Source organism: Diorhabda sublineata, chromosome 9 (assembly GCF_026230105.1).
Source record: "Diorhabda sublineata isolate icDioSubl1.1 chromosome 9, icDioSubl1.1, whole genome shotgun sequence".
In the NCBI taxonomy this organism is placed as follows: Eukaryota; Metazoa; Arthropoda; class Insecta; order Coleoptera; family Chrysomelidae; genus Diorhabda; species Diorhabda sublineata.
Genome location: NC_079482.1, coordinates 13,456,027 through 13,475,935, shown reverse-complemented (window position 1 = coordinate 13,475,935; position 19,909 = coordinate 13,456,027). Strand labels below are relative to the sequence as shown.

General features: G+C 31.7%; 1 protein-coding gene across 2 annotated transcripts in view; it reads left to right on the top strand.

Moving 5' to 3' along the window:
• Nucleotides 1–5,684, top strand: part of LOC130448739 (PAN2-PAN3 deadenylation complex catalytic subunit PAN2) — a 71,557-nt gene extending 65,873 nt beyond the window's left edge. For both annotated transcript variants that reach the window (XM_056786234.1, XM_056786236.1), the window contains exon 20: nucleotides 1,139–5,684. In XM_056786234.1, the coding sequence (XP_056642212.1) occupies nucleotides 1,139–1,305 (167 nt within the window). In that variant the 3' untranslated portion in view covers nucleotides 1,306–5,684. The remainder of the gene's footprint in view (nucleotides 1–1,138) is intronic.
• The last annotated feature ends 14,225 nt before the right edge of the window (nucleotides 5,685–19,909 follow it).

Genomic DNA, 19,909 nt, shown 5'->3' with positions numbered 1-19,909 from the left:
ATATAGGGTGTTTCATTTTAAAAAATGTGACTTTGATATGACATGGAATTCTGGAGTATCCTGTGAAATTGTGAATAATTTCAAAATGTGAAGACTAATGATGACTATAATCCATAAAATTTTCAAATTGATATGTCAAATGACAAAGGAGGCATTGAAATTCATCATACTAATCAATCACCCTGCGACAATAAAAACTCCCTTTTATAAAAAACACAAATATTTCATCAAATTAGATCTGAAATTATAAATTCCATCTTAAATTGTATTTTGATAGTCATATCGTAAGTTATCTATTAATAGATATATTAGGATTTTCCTTTTGCATGAAATTTCAGATAATTTAAACTCATTTGAGTGTAGATCATTGAATTCTATGCCCCATTAAATTTTACTCAAATCAGATGAAATGAGATATTCACCTCCCCTCTACCGATGCAGCCCCAATTTTTGTTTTACAGAAATAACTCAGTTCAGTTATTTGACGAATGTTTTTTTATTAGTGCCTAATAAGCCTGGCGATAACATCGTGGTTAAGATTTGTGAAGTTATTTTTATTTTGTCATTCCATTTGACCCACTATATCAAAGTGAGAAGATGTGAGCTGATATTATCTACTAAATTTGGAAAAAATGAGATCATTTGCAAAAGGAAAGCTATAAATGTCACTTAGTATTTTGATGAAATCCTAAATTAAGTCAAAAATCATTTCTGTAAGAAACCTTGTAGTTTATTAAATTAGTTCTAAAATTAAGAACATTCATTTAAGAAAATAAATATAGATTTCTATACCAACAATATGTCCAATATAATTGGAACTTCACTTACCTGTGTACATCGATTCTCGATTAAACATTTTTTTTCTTCACTTTAGTTATTTTAGTGTGTATGCTTTATTTCTTCTCTGATAACTGTCTAAAGTATAATGAATGATGTTTCTAAATTGTTGCCAAAATTCGAATCTTAAGTTGAGTCAAAGATTTCATATTAATTATAATTTATGTGTGTATCATACTTAACTATAATCTGAGCTAATCCCAAGCAATCTTTTCCGACTTTTAACTTATGTTTTTTATTTCCTGTAGTAATTCTCAGCACTCTACTTTCTGTTGAAGTCCCTTATTAATCTTGTTTATAGGAATGAAAATTCAGTCTGAAACTCACGATTCGATTGAAGACGCTAGAGCAGCCCTCCAACTGTATAAAAAGTACAAACAATTAGAAGAACAAAAAAAGGTAGGAGATGCATTAGCTGAATTATATGAAACAGGTAAATTGCTGAACTGGAAGGTACCAGAAGACTAAATGCAAATACTAAAAAAAAAGAATTGGAAATACTATATAAAATAGTCAAGATGATATTACTTTTAGATATGTAAGTTAAAAATTTAGGAGGAGCAAAAAACGTGTTCTCAGTGGCAAGAGATTAGTTGTTTGTTATAACACGAAAAAACTTCTAAATCTAAATATTCCTTAAATCTGTTTATATGATTTGAAGTGGGATTATTCAACAAATTGATTTTAGTTTGAAATTATTTTACAACACATGAAACAGTCTTGAAATTTTAATTGTATGTCCAATTTGTAGATAAACGTGTTAGAAATATTAACTAAGTGTCAGAAGAAAGCGTTTTCATTTATTCAGTGATTTCTAAACAGTTTTGTTTAAATAACTTGAAAATTGATCCATTTTTCCAAAGTTTTTGAAATTTAACTTTTTTGATACTATGTGTGTTAATATTTTTGTAATCAATATGCGACTTTTGAAATTTGTTGCATCAAACTTGCTTAAAATTTCTCTTGTAAAATTACGTTGTTAATTGATTGGGGTTAATTCTATTTAAAAATAAACTTTTTAGGTTCAAAATTATAGGTAAAACATTCAAAACAAATACTAACAAGTTAACTAAAAATATGAATCATATAATAGAAATTTTAGGCATAAAATCAGATTATCTGACCAATGTTGTATGAATTTTATTTCATGTCTTGATAATTGTGAAAATATGTATTTTAATTCTGACATGGTAAATTAGACAGGTATTCACTTCTGTTTTGATACTTGATATGGATCTATTTGTTTTGAAAATATACTTTCAGAAAAATTTTATCTTATTAATATAGATATATGACAAATTTAAGGTGCAAAATTAAAAAAAATACTTCCAATTTTTCTATACAACGTTTATAAACAGAATGAAGGTTTAATATTCCTACTTGTTTGATAATACTGTTTAGAATATTAATAAAAGAATAAGGAAAAAGAAATAAATGAATAACAGAAATATTGATATATTTTAAGGTTACAGGAACATTCATTCACATAAAACTGGCGTTTATCACGTGAAACATTTTCATTCTCTCAAAAAAAAATATTAATTATATCAATATTTTACTTTGAAAATGTATTTCAATCAATAATACTGGGTTTTCCAAAAAAACTATTTGAATTTTGTTCTTTGTACTTTACTATAGTATACAATACAAAACCATTATGCTAAAAATCCCATGTCCCTTAAAACGTAAAACAGGCAAAATCCAGAAGTGCTCAGAAAAAGCTCTAATTTTGATGATTTTTTAATTTTATTTTTTATATTATTCCAATCCAGCAAATTTTTCATGCGAGAACAATATATTGTTTAAACAATATACGTGATATTAATGTAATTTAGTTCCATCTATTTTTCTAAATTATTCTTAGCTTAGTATAATAATGGTTTCAGTTTTTGGTGATTATTCAATTTTAATGATATTTGTATGCATTAATTATTAGTTTTCATTTATGCTTCACCTTGGGTTAGAAAATTGTCTCAGTACACACAACCAAAATGTTTTTTTTTTCTCTCTCTCGAGTCCTTGATATGGAATTTGTAGGTTCTCTCACATCAAGTATAAAAAACTTATGTAAATTACTACGACAGATACACCAGCATCACAATTTTGTAGGATCCAGAGCCACCCACGTCTAATAGAACATTACGAATGTTCAAAATTTGCCCAATGCGTTGGTGTTTTTTGGTCAAAGAAATACTTCACAGTATCTACTTACTTAACTACCGGACAGAGGTATAATTGTGAAATAAATAGAGCTTGTAATCAATCTATTAATGAAAGAATATACGGTTCTTTCCTATTTTATTTCAAACGAATAATTGAAATAAATTAATAGGTACGTGAACACGACTAAGAGACTAAATTGCCAGTCGGAAATGAAAACAACACCTAAATGAACAGAGGAGAGCCTGACGTTAATGAACAGTCTGTGTTCAGAATATAGAGCAACGAGTTAGATTGACGAGCTATCGGGATTAATATAGGGATGATATTCCAAGATAAGGGAGTGTGCACTTCAATTTGCAACTGTTTTTACCATTAACAGTACGTGATAAACTTGCTATCAAATATGTCTAGTTGGCGATATAAATATAAAGTCTCGGTTTCAAGAAAGTTCTAAGAAAAATGTGCCTTTAATTACCAATGCTATAGAGTGTCATACTCGTGTATGACTAGAAACCATACCTGCGAATGGAGCATTTCGAGGGTTCAAATTTAGGTGGAAAAAGAGTCTCAAAAAGGTAGATTTCGAGTGCTAACGATTTTTAGAAAATATGCAACGGGTTTCAATTATATCTTTCACGTTAATTCTAGGGATTTACTTCTTGTTCTTCTGACAATTAGGTTTATTGAATTTTATTTGTATTCTGAAGATATGAAATGATTTCCAATGAATTTTAAATGAAATTTTTCATTGTATACCTAATCTTGTATAACATTTGTAGTGGCAATCTTGATTCATTTGTTGTCGTCTTAAAATCACTTGGATTCTATTATGAGGGCTTCGGAAATGTGGTGTCAACCTTAATTGGATTTCTTTAGTTGTAAAATGAAGTTTCTTTTTTGTACAAAAAATATTGAAAAAATTCTGTAGTGAATAAAGTTTTGTTTCCATCGTTCCATAATAATAAATACTCACTTGTTTTTAATACTGTTATTACATATTGACATATAATTTACAATTATATTTACTAGTAATATGAAAATGTGTTATAAATATCTCTTCTAATTTTCATTGGACGTGATAGAAAATAATGGTTTTGTTCAACATTGATGTTGTTTCAACAATATAAATTATTTGCTCCTCTATCTGAAAGTTTTTTAATTATAAAAATTTAATAAAAAAACATTTCGGCCATTTTTAAAAAGTAAAAAGCTATTGAAACGACAATCAAGTACAAATCTCTTCTAAGAATTAGTATACACTACAATTAATATATACATTTCTTATTTGAATAGTAAGACAGATAATTAATAATAATCAGGAATTCGTACTTCTGAATTGGAGTCCACAATCTATATCACATTTTGCAATTTGTATTTATTCTTCCTATAATGATTGGTTAGTAGTTGATAGTAGTGTTTATATCTGTTCATTATGTGGTAATGATTATTTGATCCAAATAACTTTTCAATATTTATATTTATCTTCACTTCCTAAAAATTCAGATACTACATCTGAATATAATGCTATTTTAACATAGCGATAAATATATTTAGTAGGATATATGAATAATTTTATCAACTACAAAATTTTACCAACAAAATATTTATGAATAATTAAAAAACAAAAGAATGGTTTTGCAACCGAGTGAAAGCAGGGTCGAAATTAAAAGGTCGACATCAATCGTTCTTGATCATGACTAATGTTATTGATATTCGTTTTTAACATCTTGACATTATAGGATTTTCTGTAAATAAATGAACTTGTGTATATTCACAAATTAGTAATGTTCCATCTTGGTTTGATATATAGTTTAACAGCAATTATGTTCCCCTATGGGCATGATCTGTCGACAAATATTTGTGGTATCTGCGAGATGGTTGTATGAGATACTTAAATCGACGACACTATAGTTACTACTACTACTTATATGGTTTTGGCACTTTCATCATGAATTAAATTTTCATGTTGGCTTACCATAAGTTATTTTTGTAAATATCCAAAGGAACACAATACGCGTGCACTACATTCGAAAACTAAATCCATATAATTTGTAGAAAAAGTTGCATTTCACGGCATAAAGTAGACTTAATGAAGATGAAGAGAAATCAGATCATTCAGTTAATCCAGTGATCATGAATCAAATGTTTCAAGATATATTACATTGTTCTCGAGCAAGCTTTTCTATAGACTAATCCACTTATATTATTTCATTAGAATAATGTTTTATGGATTCATTAAAAAACTAATCAAAACAACAGTTGGTCCAGCTAAAATTATTTTTAGATATTCAGAATACGGCTTAGATTGTGCACTTGAAGTAATAAATGTATATAATGTAATTTAGTTTTTCTGCGCATACCTTTAATGCGTTCTTTTTGGAATACCCAGCATTACCATATCGTATATTTTTTCTATGTCTGTCACATTTCAATAACAATTTACTAGTCATTTTATACTGTATATTTTTATATGTATATTATTTTTTATAAACGAATTATCAATTTTTAATTCAATTTGTACAAACTTGAAATATTTTTTCATATGAAAATTTTGATATATCATTTCGTTGTTCTCAATCACTGCATTTATATGTGTCCATTCCATTGTTGTTTATACCTCAGGTTATGTTAAATCAAATTCATTAAATTATTTTTTCTATGGTCCTTAATAAACTTTTACAAAAAAGGCATATTTTCATTTTTCTTGATAATAATATTTATATACCCTATAATTTTTTAAAATATATTCCTGAAAAAGAAATATTTAACCCAAATGCAATGCCGATTTTTCTCTATTAGTGGTAAAAACACCCAATTCGAATATTTTTTTTAAAACGAAATAACAACCCACTGCCACTTAACCCAAATCAGTTAAGGCACCAACTTATAGGAGTAAACCTACCTAAGTGGTCTTTGGTGATTTTAATTTTGACATGTTAAATTGGCACTCATATTGATGTACACAAGGACTAATGGGTATTTTTACCGCCATGCAATTGTGTAGGTTAAGAAACAGCTGTACCCAGTAGTAAAAGGATATTTTGTTAACAATCTGTTGAATTGTTTCAAGTAGTGATTTTGTGAATTAAAAGTGATTGAACTAATTGTAAAATTAGCGGTCTAGACTTATGTGTGAGTTTGCAAAGAAACACGAACAATTAAATATTGAACACATTTCAAAAGATGATTAGATTCCAAGAAAGAAATCTGTTAAGGGTGATTGTAAAACTTTCTAAATCTATCTCCTGTTCCAACGAAAATTAATAGGATAGAAGGAAAAATACCCATTCCTCAAACCTGACGATAGCCTCAAATCATTTGGTTTCAACAGTAGTCTTTCCAGTCTAGGGCTAGACCCGGATCCTGATGCTTACCTCGAATTTTTCCCCAGCTCTAGTGAGCTGAGTGATGATGAGTCTTTGATTTCAAACAGTCTAAAACGTATCACATTAATGAAAACAATGTATCTGCTCGATTCTTCTATTATTGATACTTCTCAAAGTTTCATTTTTGGAAAAAATGAATTTCCTATGGAGCCAGTGAATAGAATTGATGTTGCAAATTTACCTCAAGAAAAAGAACTTCTAAAGATTCCAAGAGGTAGTTTTACGAAAAATTCCATTAAAAATATCATCTCCAGTGGGAAAAAATTAAAGCATATTACCCGCTGGTAAAAAGCTAACCCCAAAATCTGTAAAAGAAACGAAAGTAAAAAGAGAAAAATATCTGCTTTGCCTTATACTAGGGTAAAGATATGACAGCGCCAAGGTCCCAAAATTCATTAATTGTTCAAAATGTTCGAAATGAGCCGAAATTTTTAGCAGAATTCATTGCCTCTTCATATGAAAAGCAGAAGGACACTATTTTGACGTTAGTGAAAAAAGCGAAACGAATAGAAAAAGAAAACGACTCTTAACAGGAAAGACAAGAAAAAAATTTTAGCTATGCATATTATTTTCTCAAATAAGGCCGAGACGAGAGTTTGTAAAAGTTTCTTCCTGTCAACACTCTGTATAAGCAATGGTCCTCTAAAAAAAGCATTCGCAAACAAGTATGAGATTAGTGGTCTTCTTTCAGCCACTGACAAAAGAGGTCATAAAACTCACCCAAATAAGACCCAAATATGGATTGAAAACAATAAAAAACATATTAAATCTTTTGTAGTGATGGAGTATTAAAAAAATGTATAAGTTATACCGTCAAAATCAAACAGGGGGACAAGGTTTGCCAAAGGAACACATTTATAGAAACATATTTTGTACGCAGTACAATTACGCTTTTTCTACACCTTCCAAAGGTCAGTTACTAATTAGCAAAGTTCTTAGTATTCTAGTTTCAGATGCTGGACCAGTATACTACAGCCATAAGTTGTGTGTTTATAACCCAACTGTATTTGAAGCAGTGATTCCGAATAACGCATATTGGTTTGCTTGGTCGGAAAATATTTTAAAGCAAAGAAGTTATGAGATAGGTTCTGCTATTCTGGAATGGATTCATACTTGTAAGTCCTACTCTACTGTGAAGGAAGTATCATTTTTTTCTGATACTTGCAGAAGTCAAAACCGTAACCAATATATCGCAAGTTTATTTTTGTTCGTAACCCAGACTCACAATATTAAGCTTATAAAGCACAAATTTTTAGAAAAAAAACCATTCCAAAATGGATGTTGATTCCATGCATAGTGCTATTGAACATGCACAACGGAACATCAAAATGAGCAGTATGCGCCAATGGCTTACTGTATTTTCTATTTCTAGATCCAACAGAAACAGACAAAGTTCAAAAAAAGAATTAATGTTTTCTGACTTCAAAGATTTAAAAGCTCTTGGAGCAGTAATTATTCACAGAACAAAGGATAGTAAATGAAAACATATTTTTTTTTGTTCTGATTACAATAAACCGTATCAAAAAATGTATGATCATAAGGAAGGTCTCAGATTATAACTGACAAGCAACAGAAACCTGATCTTCTAAAGCTGTGTAAAACAGGTGATCCCAAAAAAAGTCCATCAATGGATCATTGCTAAAAACCACCAAAGAAAATATTGCAGATGTAACTCAAAAACCAACTGAAGAAGAGTAATTTTTGGATGATGTGAATGAGTGCAATGAAAACTTCAATTTTTAGTGTTTTCAACTTCTAATCGGTGTATCAGTATCATTTTGATTAAAAGTGTAATTCTGTATTTTTTAAATATTACTTAAATTTTAATTTCTTATTTGTGTATTTAACCCGGTATCGGTTAGATTGGGTATCATATACCCCAGCTAACTTTAAAATGCTATAACAATCGACTATCATACACAAGCTTCGCGAGTCCTCGAGTATCTTCGTTTTATACTTGTTAACATGAAAATTTCGATATACGGTAGACTGTCATAGGAGATATATGCATGTTAATTATCTCGTCCACCTCATAACCCACCTTACGTTTAGTGTTTATAAAGGTTTTGGTGTCATCCCACACTGTATCTTCAATTTTTCATCTATCAGGCCATTATTTTCCAAGATAATTATTTCATATTTACTATATGCTTCTTGGATAAGTTTTTGTTCATTTAGTATGTCCTATGAAGAGGAACAAAAGCGTCTATTGAAGTTATCGGGATCAGCAGCAGAAGAAACCATGTAAGTGAGAGATATGGATATAACTGATTCTGAGGAACATGATAATGATTCTATTGGCATCGCTGGCTTTACAATGTGGCTTAAGAAATACAAAATCTTGAAAGTTTTACTGATCTGAAAATATAATTACTCAAATTTGCTTAGAGGTTTACACTTCAAGCGAATAACAATCGATGAAAAACTGGAAGCATTTAGAAGACATTTCCGCCAATTTATTCCGGTTAAGTATGGCATCAAAATAATAGAACATAGTTATGAGAAATGAACAATAAAAGTATTTAAATATCTGCTTAGCATATTTTATTTTTACTTTCTACATCCTAAAGCTAAGAATATTTGCATCTTCTCTTATTAAACACTACTTTTGAAACAAACATAATCGCATACCTCACCGTACCAATGTAGTAAAAAAATGTTACTTTACCGATGCCGGGTTAATAAACAAGTTCGAAATATTAATGGCTTTTTCTTACCTAATTTTTATTTTTTTTTATTACAAAATTCGCATCAACCGTATACTGGTTATTAGCGATTTAGTAAAGATTAAGTATTTTATCTATGAATAATTGTTAAATTAAATTTATGATAGAGATCTTTTTAAGGTAAGTAATATTGTATTTTGGTCCTAAAATTTCACATATTATTCCGAGTGGTAGATTTGATGATGATCTTTCTGAGTTAAGAGATGGACATTCTGCAATTATGTGTTTTATAGTCAAATTGCAGTTGCTACATTTTGGTTCAGGTTTCGCATCAAATAAGTAGCTGTGCGTCAGTCGCGTATGGCCTAGACACAGACGTGTTAGAAGAATTTCATCTCTGCGATTTTTCGGTAGTATTGACCATGGTTTTATCGAGTCTTTCACTTCACGAAGTTTGTGTGTGGATGTTGACCATTTGATCTCCCATTTATTAAACACTTTATGCTTTAGGATTGTTTTAATATCGGTAGTAGTTAAAAAGTTCACGCACTCCGCACTATCACTAATTACAGCTTCCTTAGCCGTCAGGTCTGCCTCTTCGTTTCCTTTTATTCCAATGTGTGAGGGGATCCAACAGAATACTATTTTTTGTTGTTGTCTTGTATGTATTGCAGTTGTTGCTTGAATTTGATTACTAATGGATTTGTGGTGTGAATTTTTTGAAGACTTTGGATTGAGCTAAGAGAGTCTGTGAGTATGACATGATTAGGCTCGTTTGATGAAGCGGCGAAGTGGGTAGCTCGATATATTGAGTATAATTCAGAAGTGAAAGTGGATAGGGTTTGAGGAGCTTTTATCATATTTTTGGAGGTTGGTTGCGATGATTGCGATCCCCGTACCGTCTTGAGATATTAATGCGTCTGTGTAAATATGTACAAAGTTTTTGTACTCATTGAGTATGTTATTTAAGTGTCCTTCGATTAGCTTATGTATTATTATGTATTATTAGCTTATGGTTGGTGTGGTGTTTGTCGAAAGAGGTGAGATGGGTAATGAATTTCGTGCTTTCTGTTGTCCATGGTGGAGTTTGAGAAGATTCGATAGGAAGGCATTCAGGAATAAAGAAATTAAATCGCTTAGATATGATCGAATTCTAGCAGAGAAAGGTTTGGGGGTTCTGGGTTTATTTGAAAACAGATTTGGGAATTTCTTGGAGAAGCAGTTTTGGAGGGTGGGATTGGAAGGATTGGATTTTAGTTTGGCTGCCTATGTAAGGCTCAAATATATTCTTCTGTCTCCCAAGGATGGTTCCCCTGATTCGCAGTATAGACTTTCCACTGGTGTTGTTTTGAATGCACCTGTTATCAAACATAAGGCTGAATTGTGAAAGCTGACGAGTTTTTTCAGAAGCGATTTGTTTGCTGTTGAATATACAATTGATCCATAATCTAGTTTTGATCGAATAAGTGTTCGGTACAATGTTAGTAATGTTTGTCGATCTGCACCCAATTCTTTGTTCGTTAGCGTTTTCAGTAAGTTCAGTCGTTTGTTGCAAGCTAGGAGAAGATTTCTAATATGATAGTTCCAGCTTAGTCTGTGGTCGAATAGTATTCCGAGAAATTTTATTGCTGTCCCCATTTTTATGTCTTCATTATAAAGTTTCAGTACCGGTATGTTTGGTATGTTCTTTTGTCTTGAGAAACTATAGCGAGTCTTTGTAGTTGAAAAATTAAAACCAGTTTTTTGTGACCACAGTTCTAAGTTATGGATAAAAGTCTTACTTTGTGAGAAGAGGTTCTTAATATTTTTGTCCTTCACAGTAAACAACCAAATCATCTGCGTATAGTCGAGCTTTTACTGGTAACTTTAAGTTTTTCAGGATGTCGTTGATTGCGATGATAAAGAATGTGGGACTTATGATTGATCTTTGGTGTACACTATTATTAAAATATGTTTTTTCGGAGGTGGTGCTGTTGGTTTTAACTTTAAATGTTCGATTTCTCAGGAAGTTTTTGATAAAATCCAGGCAGTGACTATGTATGCTGAATTCGTATAATTTTTTTATGATGCAATCATGCCTTGCACTGTCAAAAAAAAAATAGCTAGACAGCTGTTTTTTAGGGCAAATGCTTCGTTGATTTCACTTTCCAAGTCTATTATGTTATCCAGGGCTGATCTATGTTGTCTAAATCCGGTTTGTTCCGGTATAATAAGTTTTTTTTTTCTAGAGTCCAGAGCAGTCAGTTGTTTATAATTTTTTCCATTAGTTTGCACATAGCACATGTGAGTGATATGGGTCTATAGAATTCAGGATGGGTTCTAATGGTTTGTGGTTTCAGTATAGGAATTATGGATTCACGCCACTTTTCAGGAAAGTTATACTGCAGCCAGATGGTATTGAATAGGTTAAGGATGTATTCGTGAGCAATTAAGGGGAGATGTTTCAAGAAGACAACTGGTATTTCATCTGGTCCTGGTGACGTTTTTTTCAGGCTTGAAAGAGCTTCATCATATTCTTGGGTGGTAATGGGTAAATTGATGGGTTCGTTTTCATCGAACTGTATCATTATCTTATCCTTTTCTTCTCTCTCATGGGTAATAACAGTATCATCGTAATTGCGTGTATTGGAGCGGTTTTTGTAAGTGGGAGCTAGTATTGAGACTATTTTGGAGTTATCTGTGGTTGTGCGTCCGTCTTTCTCTAGTATTTGTATATTATGTGTGTTTTAGAATTTATTGTAGAGACGTATTCTGTTCAGGATTTGCGTTTAGCAGTTTTTATTGTACGTCTAGCTTCGACTCGGGTTTTCAAGAATTCGATTTTGTTTGCTGATGTATTGTGTCTTTTATATCTATTGATGAAAGCTTTTATGTTGCTCTTAATTGCTGATTCGCAGTCGCTATTCCACCACGGTACAGGGTTGCGTCGTTTCAGACGAGTAGTTCTTCCGATTGATATGTTTGCTGCTCGCTGAAGAATACTAATAAGGTTTTCTAAAGCTTCATCTATATCTGTTGTAATTGTGTAAGTTGTTAACTTTCTGAGATAATTGTTTTGAAAAGAGCCCAGTCTGCTTTTTTTAAGTTCCATTTTGGATATAAGTCGTGATTGTGATTTGGTTTTCTATTGTTATGAATGACGATTGGATAGTGGTCACTGTTGTAGGTATAGTCCATCCGATCCCAGCAAAGAGCTGGAGTCAAAATTGGGTCATAGATAGTGAGGTCAATACATGAACCCTGTCATGATTGTATGTTAAATCTAGTTGGCTTCCCATCATTTAAGATGGAGAGATTTGCGTCATCAAGAATATCTCCTAGTAAGCGACCTCTGTGGTTTATTGATGTTGATCTCCACATGGTGTTATGGGCATTGAAGTCTACGACTATTATTCTAGGTTGAAGAATTTGTTCCAATAATTCATTTAATTCTTTAGCATCTACTTGATATGCTGGAGGGATTTATACATTGCATATATTTACTTTTGGATTAGTGTGTAGTTCGATAGCTACGGCTTCAAGGTTTATAAGGATCGTGATTTCTGCAGCGTGGAGAGATTTTTCCAAAAATATTGCTACTCCTCCGCTAGCTATTTCAGTATTTATTCGGTTCTTGTAGAAGCTGTTAAATTTCCTGAGCGGTTCGTTGTTATTGTATTTGAAATTGGTTTCTTGAAGACAAATAACTTCACATTTCTGTTTGGATAGGATGGTTTGCAACATTGGTAAGTTGTTATAAAAGCCATTGATATTCCACTATAGTATAGATGTAAAGTCCATGAGAATACGGGGAGAAAAATATTAAAGTAAGTTATTGGTTCAGTTAGTTAATATTTGTTTGAGATGATTCACTTTCTGTTTCTGAGAGGTCTGTTTCTGGTATGTTCAATTGTAGGTGAGAAAACAGTTTCTTCTTGAGTTTAGTGCATCTGCTTCTGATAGATCTGTGCTCAAAGAAAGGGTAAATTTTTGTTAGCATGTCTATTAATCCAGTAAAATCATTTGTGCAGTTCTTTATTACACTAATTGGATCAGATGAACCATAGACATTTTCAAAAAGGTCAGATATCTGGTTGTGGTCCAATATGAAAGGGTTCTGAAATGATTTTTCTTATTGGTTCCATGAGAATTTCTGTAGAGATGTCTGGTTTATTTTTAGGCTTTTTACTTGGCCTATTTGGTTTGGGGACAGAAAGTTTCTTAGGGTTCTCTGGTTTAATTCCTTCTGTTTCAGGGTGAGGTGTAATTATTTGCTCGTAGTTGCGTTTGGTGCTGTTTCGGAATTTCTTTTATGTTTATGGGGGGTACATTCTGGGAGTGAGGTGTTATAGGGGTTTCTGATGGGATCTTGGTGTGTGCTTGTGGAGTATTGGCTTCGGTATTTTGGGGCTGCTGGGAAAGTTGGGTGGGGTTTTGTGGTAGTTCAGTTATTTGGGGTTCTTCATAAGTTTGTAATTGGGAGTTCTTACAGTTTGCTGCAGTATGACCTGGTTTTTTGCATGTAAAACATAGTAGACGGTCTTGGGATAGGTAAATTCTGTAGCCGGTGTTCTCGTGTGTAATCATTAGACAGTCGGGTTTTTGGATTGTGGATGGTGAAATAAAGATTTGTCTTCTGAAGCTGTATATGTGGTTATATTCCGGAATTGTGGAGCTAATTTTGAGGAAAGACATTGGTGAGAGTGTATTGAGACCTATTTTGTTAAGTTCATCGATTAGAGCTGAGTGTGGTATGGTGGGGCATACATTTGAGAGTATTAATCTTTCGGAAGGTGTTATAAGCTTTCGGGCTTGGATTGAAGTGTTATTGATAATGACCAGCCATTTATGAAAGGTCATGAAGCGGTCTACAGTATCTTCATTTGCGAGGTACGTGCATATTCTATTGTTTGACAGCCTTGATGTAAATAGTATATTTTTTGGACTGATTAGTTCTCCAAGTGATATTAGGTAATCTTGAATTTTCAGGTTATCAACAGCTGGAAAAACAATTACTTGATGTTTTGTAGGAAATTGTGGTTGACTAAGTATAGATGGTTTGTTTGTTTTTTGCGAATTCTTCTTCCAAACTGGTGCGGTGAAAAATTGATAGCACAGTGTGTAACAAATTCACTGTTTTAGTATGAATGTATAAGATTCTACTTACAGTAATGTCTCTGAGATAAGAACACTTCTAAAAGATTCTATCTATAGTTTCACTTTTACTGTTAACGTGACGGTTGCCAGAGCCGGACTTCCTAATTTTTATTGTTTGGGTACTTTTATCGTAAAAAATTATTTTATTATACAAAGTGAAAGATTCAAATAACATTTTAAACCTGAATAACCGAGCTAACTTAGTAAGCTGAATATGGTGTTTGATATGGAGTAGCTTTCACTATTCTTAAACTGTTGAATTTATATTCAAGTTTTAAACTTTGTTTTTACGTTTTCCGAAAAATCGTCAAAGTCCAAAGTTTTTCTCATTTCTCAGTACTCTCCTAGATTCTTCAAACTTCAAAAAATGTGTAATCCCCTAGGGGTCTTTAAACTTTCCAGCCTTAGGGCCATACTGATGACTCCAGTAAGTTCCGAGGGCCAAAACCATATTATCATTGTTGCCGGTGGTGAAAAGTGAAATAGTCCACTGATGAAAAAAAAGTCTGAAAAAATACGCAACGTTTAAAAAGGATGCAAATCGGACTAAAGTCCGGAAAACGGCAACACTACATATTATTCATTTTCTTGTCATTATCTGTAATTTCTAGATTAATCGTAGAGTACGAGCCATGAGGAGTAACGTGACACGACATCTGGTGGACACAAGCGGAAATAGGTAGTAACTTCAATCGCTAACAGAAGGCGCTAATAGCACGTACAGAATAATCTTGTTGGTTCTAGAAAGTTCTGGTGTCTTCCACTCACTCCTAGATGGCAGTAATTGGAATATATAAGAAGGCTAGTGGCGCAACCACAAATCAGTTCCTATGACACTGTTGTGAAATAAAATAGTGCGTACATCCTTAAAACGTGTTTGTGCGTGTTTAAGTTTGAGACATCTTTGTAACAGTATTTTGATTTGAATTGTTGCTTTTGTGTGTGATTTAGTAGTATGGAAAAGAAGCAAAAAATTGATAGTGAATGCAGAAAATTCAAAGATCAGTGGAAAATTCCGTATTTTCGTGATTGAGTCCAGTAACAAGGCGCTTTGTTTGATTTGCAATGAAAGCATAGCTGTTCTCAAAGAATATAACATTAAACGTTATTATGAAACAAAACATTTTCAAAATTACTCAAAATATACAGGATGTTTGCGGACAGAAAAATTCGAAGCTATGAAGCGCGGATTGAAATCGCAGCAATCTTCATTTACATAACACAAAACTGAACAAGAGGCTGCAACTCGTGTCAGCTTTCGTGTGGCTCATGAAATTGCAAAACGTGGAAAACCATTCACCGATGGAGAAATAATCAAAGAATGCATAATTGCAGTAGCCGAAGAAATGTGCCCTGAAAAGGTAAATTTATTAAAAACTGTCAGTATGTCAGCAAACACTGTGGCTCGAAGGGTAAAAAACATCACTGAAAATATATCCTGTCAACTGTTGGACAAAAATGGACATGTTGAGTGGTTTTCTTTGGCCTTGGATGAGTCAACGGATGTGTCAGATACTGCTCAGGTGTTGATTTATATTCGAGGAGTAGATAAAAGCTATGAAGTGCATGAAGAACTTCTTGATATGTATAGTATTCATGGCACAACTACTGGTACAGATATTTTTAAATGAGTTGAAATGGCCATTAATCAAAAGATCTTTTGGGCTGAATCACCGACAATTCCGATAATTTATTGAAGAGATTGGAGAAAATGACTTACCTTATCATACTGCTGTACGTTGGCTTAGTTGAGGGAAAGTCCTTCAGCGCTTTTTTGAACTTTTTTTGAATGAAATACTTCAGGTAGTGTTGACATTATATTACATTTAAATATAATGCATCTATATTCAGCATGACAGACACAAAATGTGCTAGACTAGCCAGGGCGAGTTGACTCTATTTGATAAGATGTAAGAATAAGATATTATTCCGTTATGTATCACAGCCTTTGAGGTTCATAAATTAAAATGTTGCGTTTTAACAATAAAGGTTTCGGTATCGGTATATGGTGATGAATTCTCATAGCAGCAAATACTTTCGCTGCATCTATTTCAACTAATACGTTTCATACTTATTATGTTTTATTTTATGTTGAAGAAAGTATCCCAAAATACTAAAATCTGTGTAATAATATAAGTTCGAAGATTGTTACAAGTGGTACGACACCAAAAGCAGATGAACCAACATCTTTCTTATTCATAATGACAACGCGTCCTGCCACAAGTTAGAGCCAAAAGTCAGTGAATCAATATATAGCAATCATGAGATTGGGGCTGGCTAAGCCCGGCCGTGGTAGGTTCAGCCTCTCACATATTTGATAGGTATCAAAATTTGATTATCTTAAAAAGTATTTTAGGAATATCTGATGTTCTAATATTCCGATAAGAACAACTTCTAGAAAACTCAAAACTTTTACATGATTTTTTTGATGGTATAAGAAACATATTTATCGAGGTAGTCGGGAAGCAAACGGGGGCGGTTGCTTTGACAAGGCAGATAGTAAAATCTGTTATCCAAATTGATATTAGATATAATATGAATAGTGAATGGAAGTGAAAAAATATTGTTACCATCGTTGAATGTTGTTATATGAAAATATAAATATTATTTTCAATGTAGATATTTTTATGCCAATAACTTCTAGAGAGATTTTATGGTATTATACTACTGAATCCCATAATGTAACATGTTTTTGTTCGCTTTACGTGTCTTCACAATTTTTTTACGATCTCTTTGCTTTTGTCGAGTTCTGCGTATAGTATTTGTGAAGCAATCATACACCTTTCCAATAAATATTTTTCTGAAAAGCGACAATAAGAAATTTATTTAAACACAGAATTTGAAGGAGGAGGTACATTTTTGTCTTATTATTTTGAGAATTACTGTTACATTTTTAAGTTAACTATGGTAGCTAGGCTTTAGCTAAGTTTTCACAGATAAATATAATGTTTTCATTTTGGTTACTATTGCTTTTTCTGGATGTCTCTGTTGGTATTTCTTCTTTTAGGATATAGTTTTGGTAATTTCTTGACTTTATCAATTGATATTGTACATGGCCGGATCAATATGTTGTCCTCGTAGAAAAATCTTGTTTGTCGCTTTTATGTTGTTGAATACCATAGTAAAAAATTGATGATGATAATTTACTTTTAAATAAATAACCTATTGTGGGAATATGGATAAAATAAAGAGACGATAAATTCTGCAAATATTTATTACATATCAAAATTGAATTGGAAAATAGGGAAGTATTATATATTATTTAGAATGAAGATTCCACTCTTGTGGACTTATTTTTAGCAAACTGTTTACCTACAGTTTCTGAAGACAATAACTTGGTTAGCAAAACGTGCGTCAGAAAGTGTAATTGTAAGTGTTGGTGTAGTGCTATTGGTAAATAGAGTGTTCAGCAGGATAGAACTTATTTTCTTTTTCAAGGAATGGTCAGATAAAAATTTCAAATTTGAGGTGAGATTAAAAAACATCTATAAAAATACATTCGGAGGGTACATATTGTTTGATAAACATGAGTGATGCAACACCAACATGGGGCGCCTCATGATGGTTCGTTATTGGGGCGTCAGGGGGCATCTGCTGTATTAACAGTCACACAATATGTAAAAACAACATGAACAAATCGAGGTAAGCAAGAGCAAGTCTCAAATTCATCAACAGTAATGGATATACTTTTATGAACGTTGGAAAATAGCATTTTATTTTTCGTTTATTTCTGTGAATTTCTGAGATAACATTTTACATATTATATAATGAGATGACTTTTAGAACGATATATCAAAGCGCTTATAAAAATTGGGTATTGTATAAGTCATTCGAGGGGGGTTAGAGGTAGAAATCACATCTTCACGTTGAAGAATGTCAATCGATAATATAAATTGACATATTTCGAATTAAGAAGTTTGTTCCATTTGACTTTTCCGCCGTTTTTAATTATCTTTGGAGGGCATCTACTTTTCTGTATTTCTCATTTTAAAAAAAACTGGAGTTTTAGGTACATAATTTCAATTTAGCGAACGAATTTCAATGTATGTAATCGAACTGAGCTTGATAGGAAACGATAGTTGGACGTTATGGATTTTACTCTTATTTATGTAAGCATTGGTCAAGTCGTTTGTATTATAGGTTTTTAGTTAGAGATACAGACAGGTAGTCTATAATATAGTCTTTGTGTTGTCATTTTCTTTGTTTAATGTAGCTGCCTCCATTCCGTTCAGAAGGATCGAGTAAATGTAACATTTTATCATTCTCTTTTTCAATTCTTTATTCAAGTTTTTATATTAAAAGAAGTTTTTCATTTTATAAAATGTACTGCAAGCAATTTCTTCTTACTTTTGTCTCTTCTGTGCTGTCATTTCTCGAATTAATCCAAGTTCCTAGATATTTGTATTTTTGAAATTTTCCAATGTGTTTATTTCCGAATTTTAACTGTGCATTCTGATCTCGCATTTTCGAGAAGTGCATGTATTTAGTTTTATTTAAATTCATGTGTAGCCCATACTGCTCGTTGACTCTTCTTACCTTTTCTGTAAGTACTATTATATATCATACCCTAATTTATTGAAATAAGCAGCGAGACAAAATAAAAATTCTAAATAGAAAATAATTGACTCACTGGCCTTAAAAAGGTTAGTCTATCAAGGTAATTGTTAATTTTTTTTTATTATGACGAAATCGTGCGATTAGAATTCGTTCTAAAGGGAACAACTGCAAACACCAAGGTTACAAAGAAGTAATTCAGAGCTGGAGTAATTATTTGCGAAGAAATAGGGGCTCAAAAAATTCAACAGATTTTTTCTCTATAATGACAATGTGGCTTTTGTATTGCGAGTATTGGCCGCTAACAATCTGTTAAAATGCTTCCAGTAATGAATTCAAAGTTCTCCTGGCTAAGGACAGGAGACTTGTTAAATTTTTTCAACTTTTAACTAGTTTTTGTAAAATAATTCACGGAATTTATTGATAAACTTTGGTTATGGTTTCAAGCAACTGCTTTAGAAATGTCATTGAATATAAAAAATTTCTAATTCAATATTCTCAAATAATGAAAATATTGCTTTCAAAAATTTCTCTGGTTTTTTAACAATATATTTAATTTATACAACATTACACAATTAGATTGTCAATAATCAAAAAATCTAAATCTAAATTTGTTTAGGTTTTTCAAACTATTTGCACCATTTGAAGAAACTAGCTCTGATTATTTTATCTAATTCTGTTGCCTTCAATTTCCAAATAAAAAATACTTTTGTACTTAATAATTAAAGTTCCATTCTTGATACCAGTTTAGTAATTGTTGCAAAGCTTAATTCAAGACAAAATATGATGCAAATTATTCAGGGACCGCAACAGCTTTCGGTATGATATTAATTTCCAGTAAATCTGCCGAAGTTCAATTTATTCTATCTAAAATATACTTCCTGTGAAAATATATAATGGAAGTTTTTAATGTGTCAATTATTGATAATGTCCTATTTACATTTAATGAGATTTAGAAGTATTAGAAAAACATGATGCAAATAATTTAAAATGATATGCGAATATTTAATTGAATTTATGTTAATATTGGAAACAATTTATCTTATTAACTTGGCAAAATGTATTTATTTATTTGGATATAATTTGTGAAGATACAGAATGTCTCCAAATCAGCGCACTTTCTTTCCTAACATGAAAAACGCGTACTAAAAATAAATAATAGGAAGT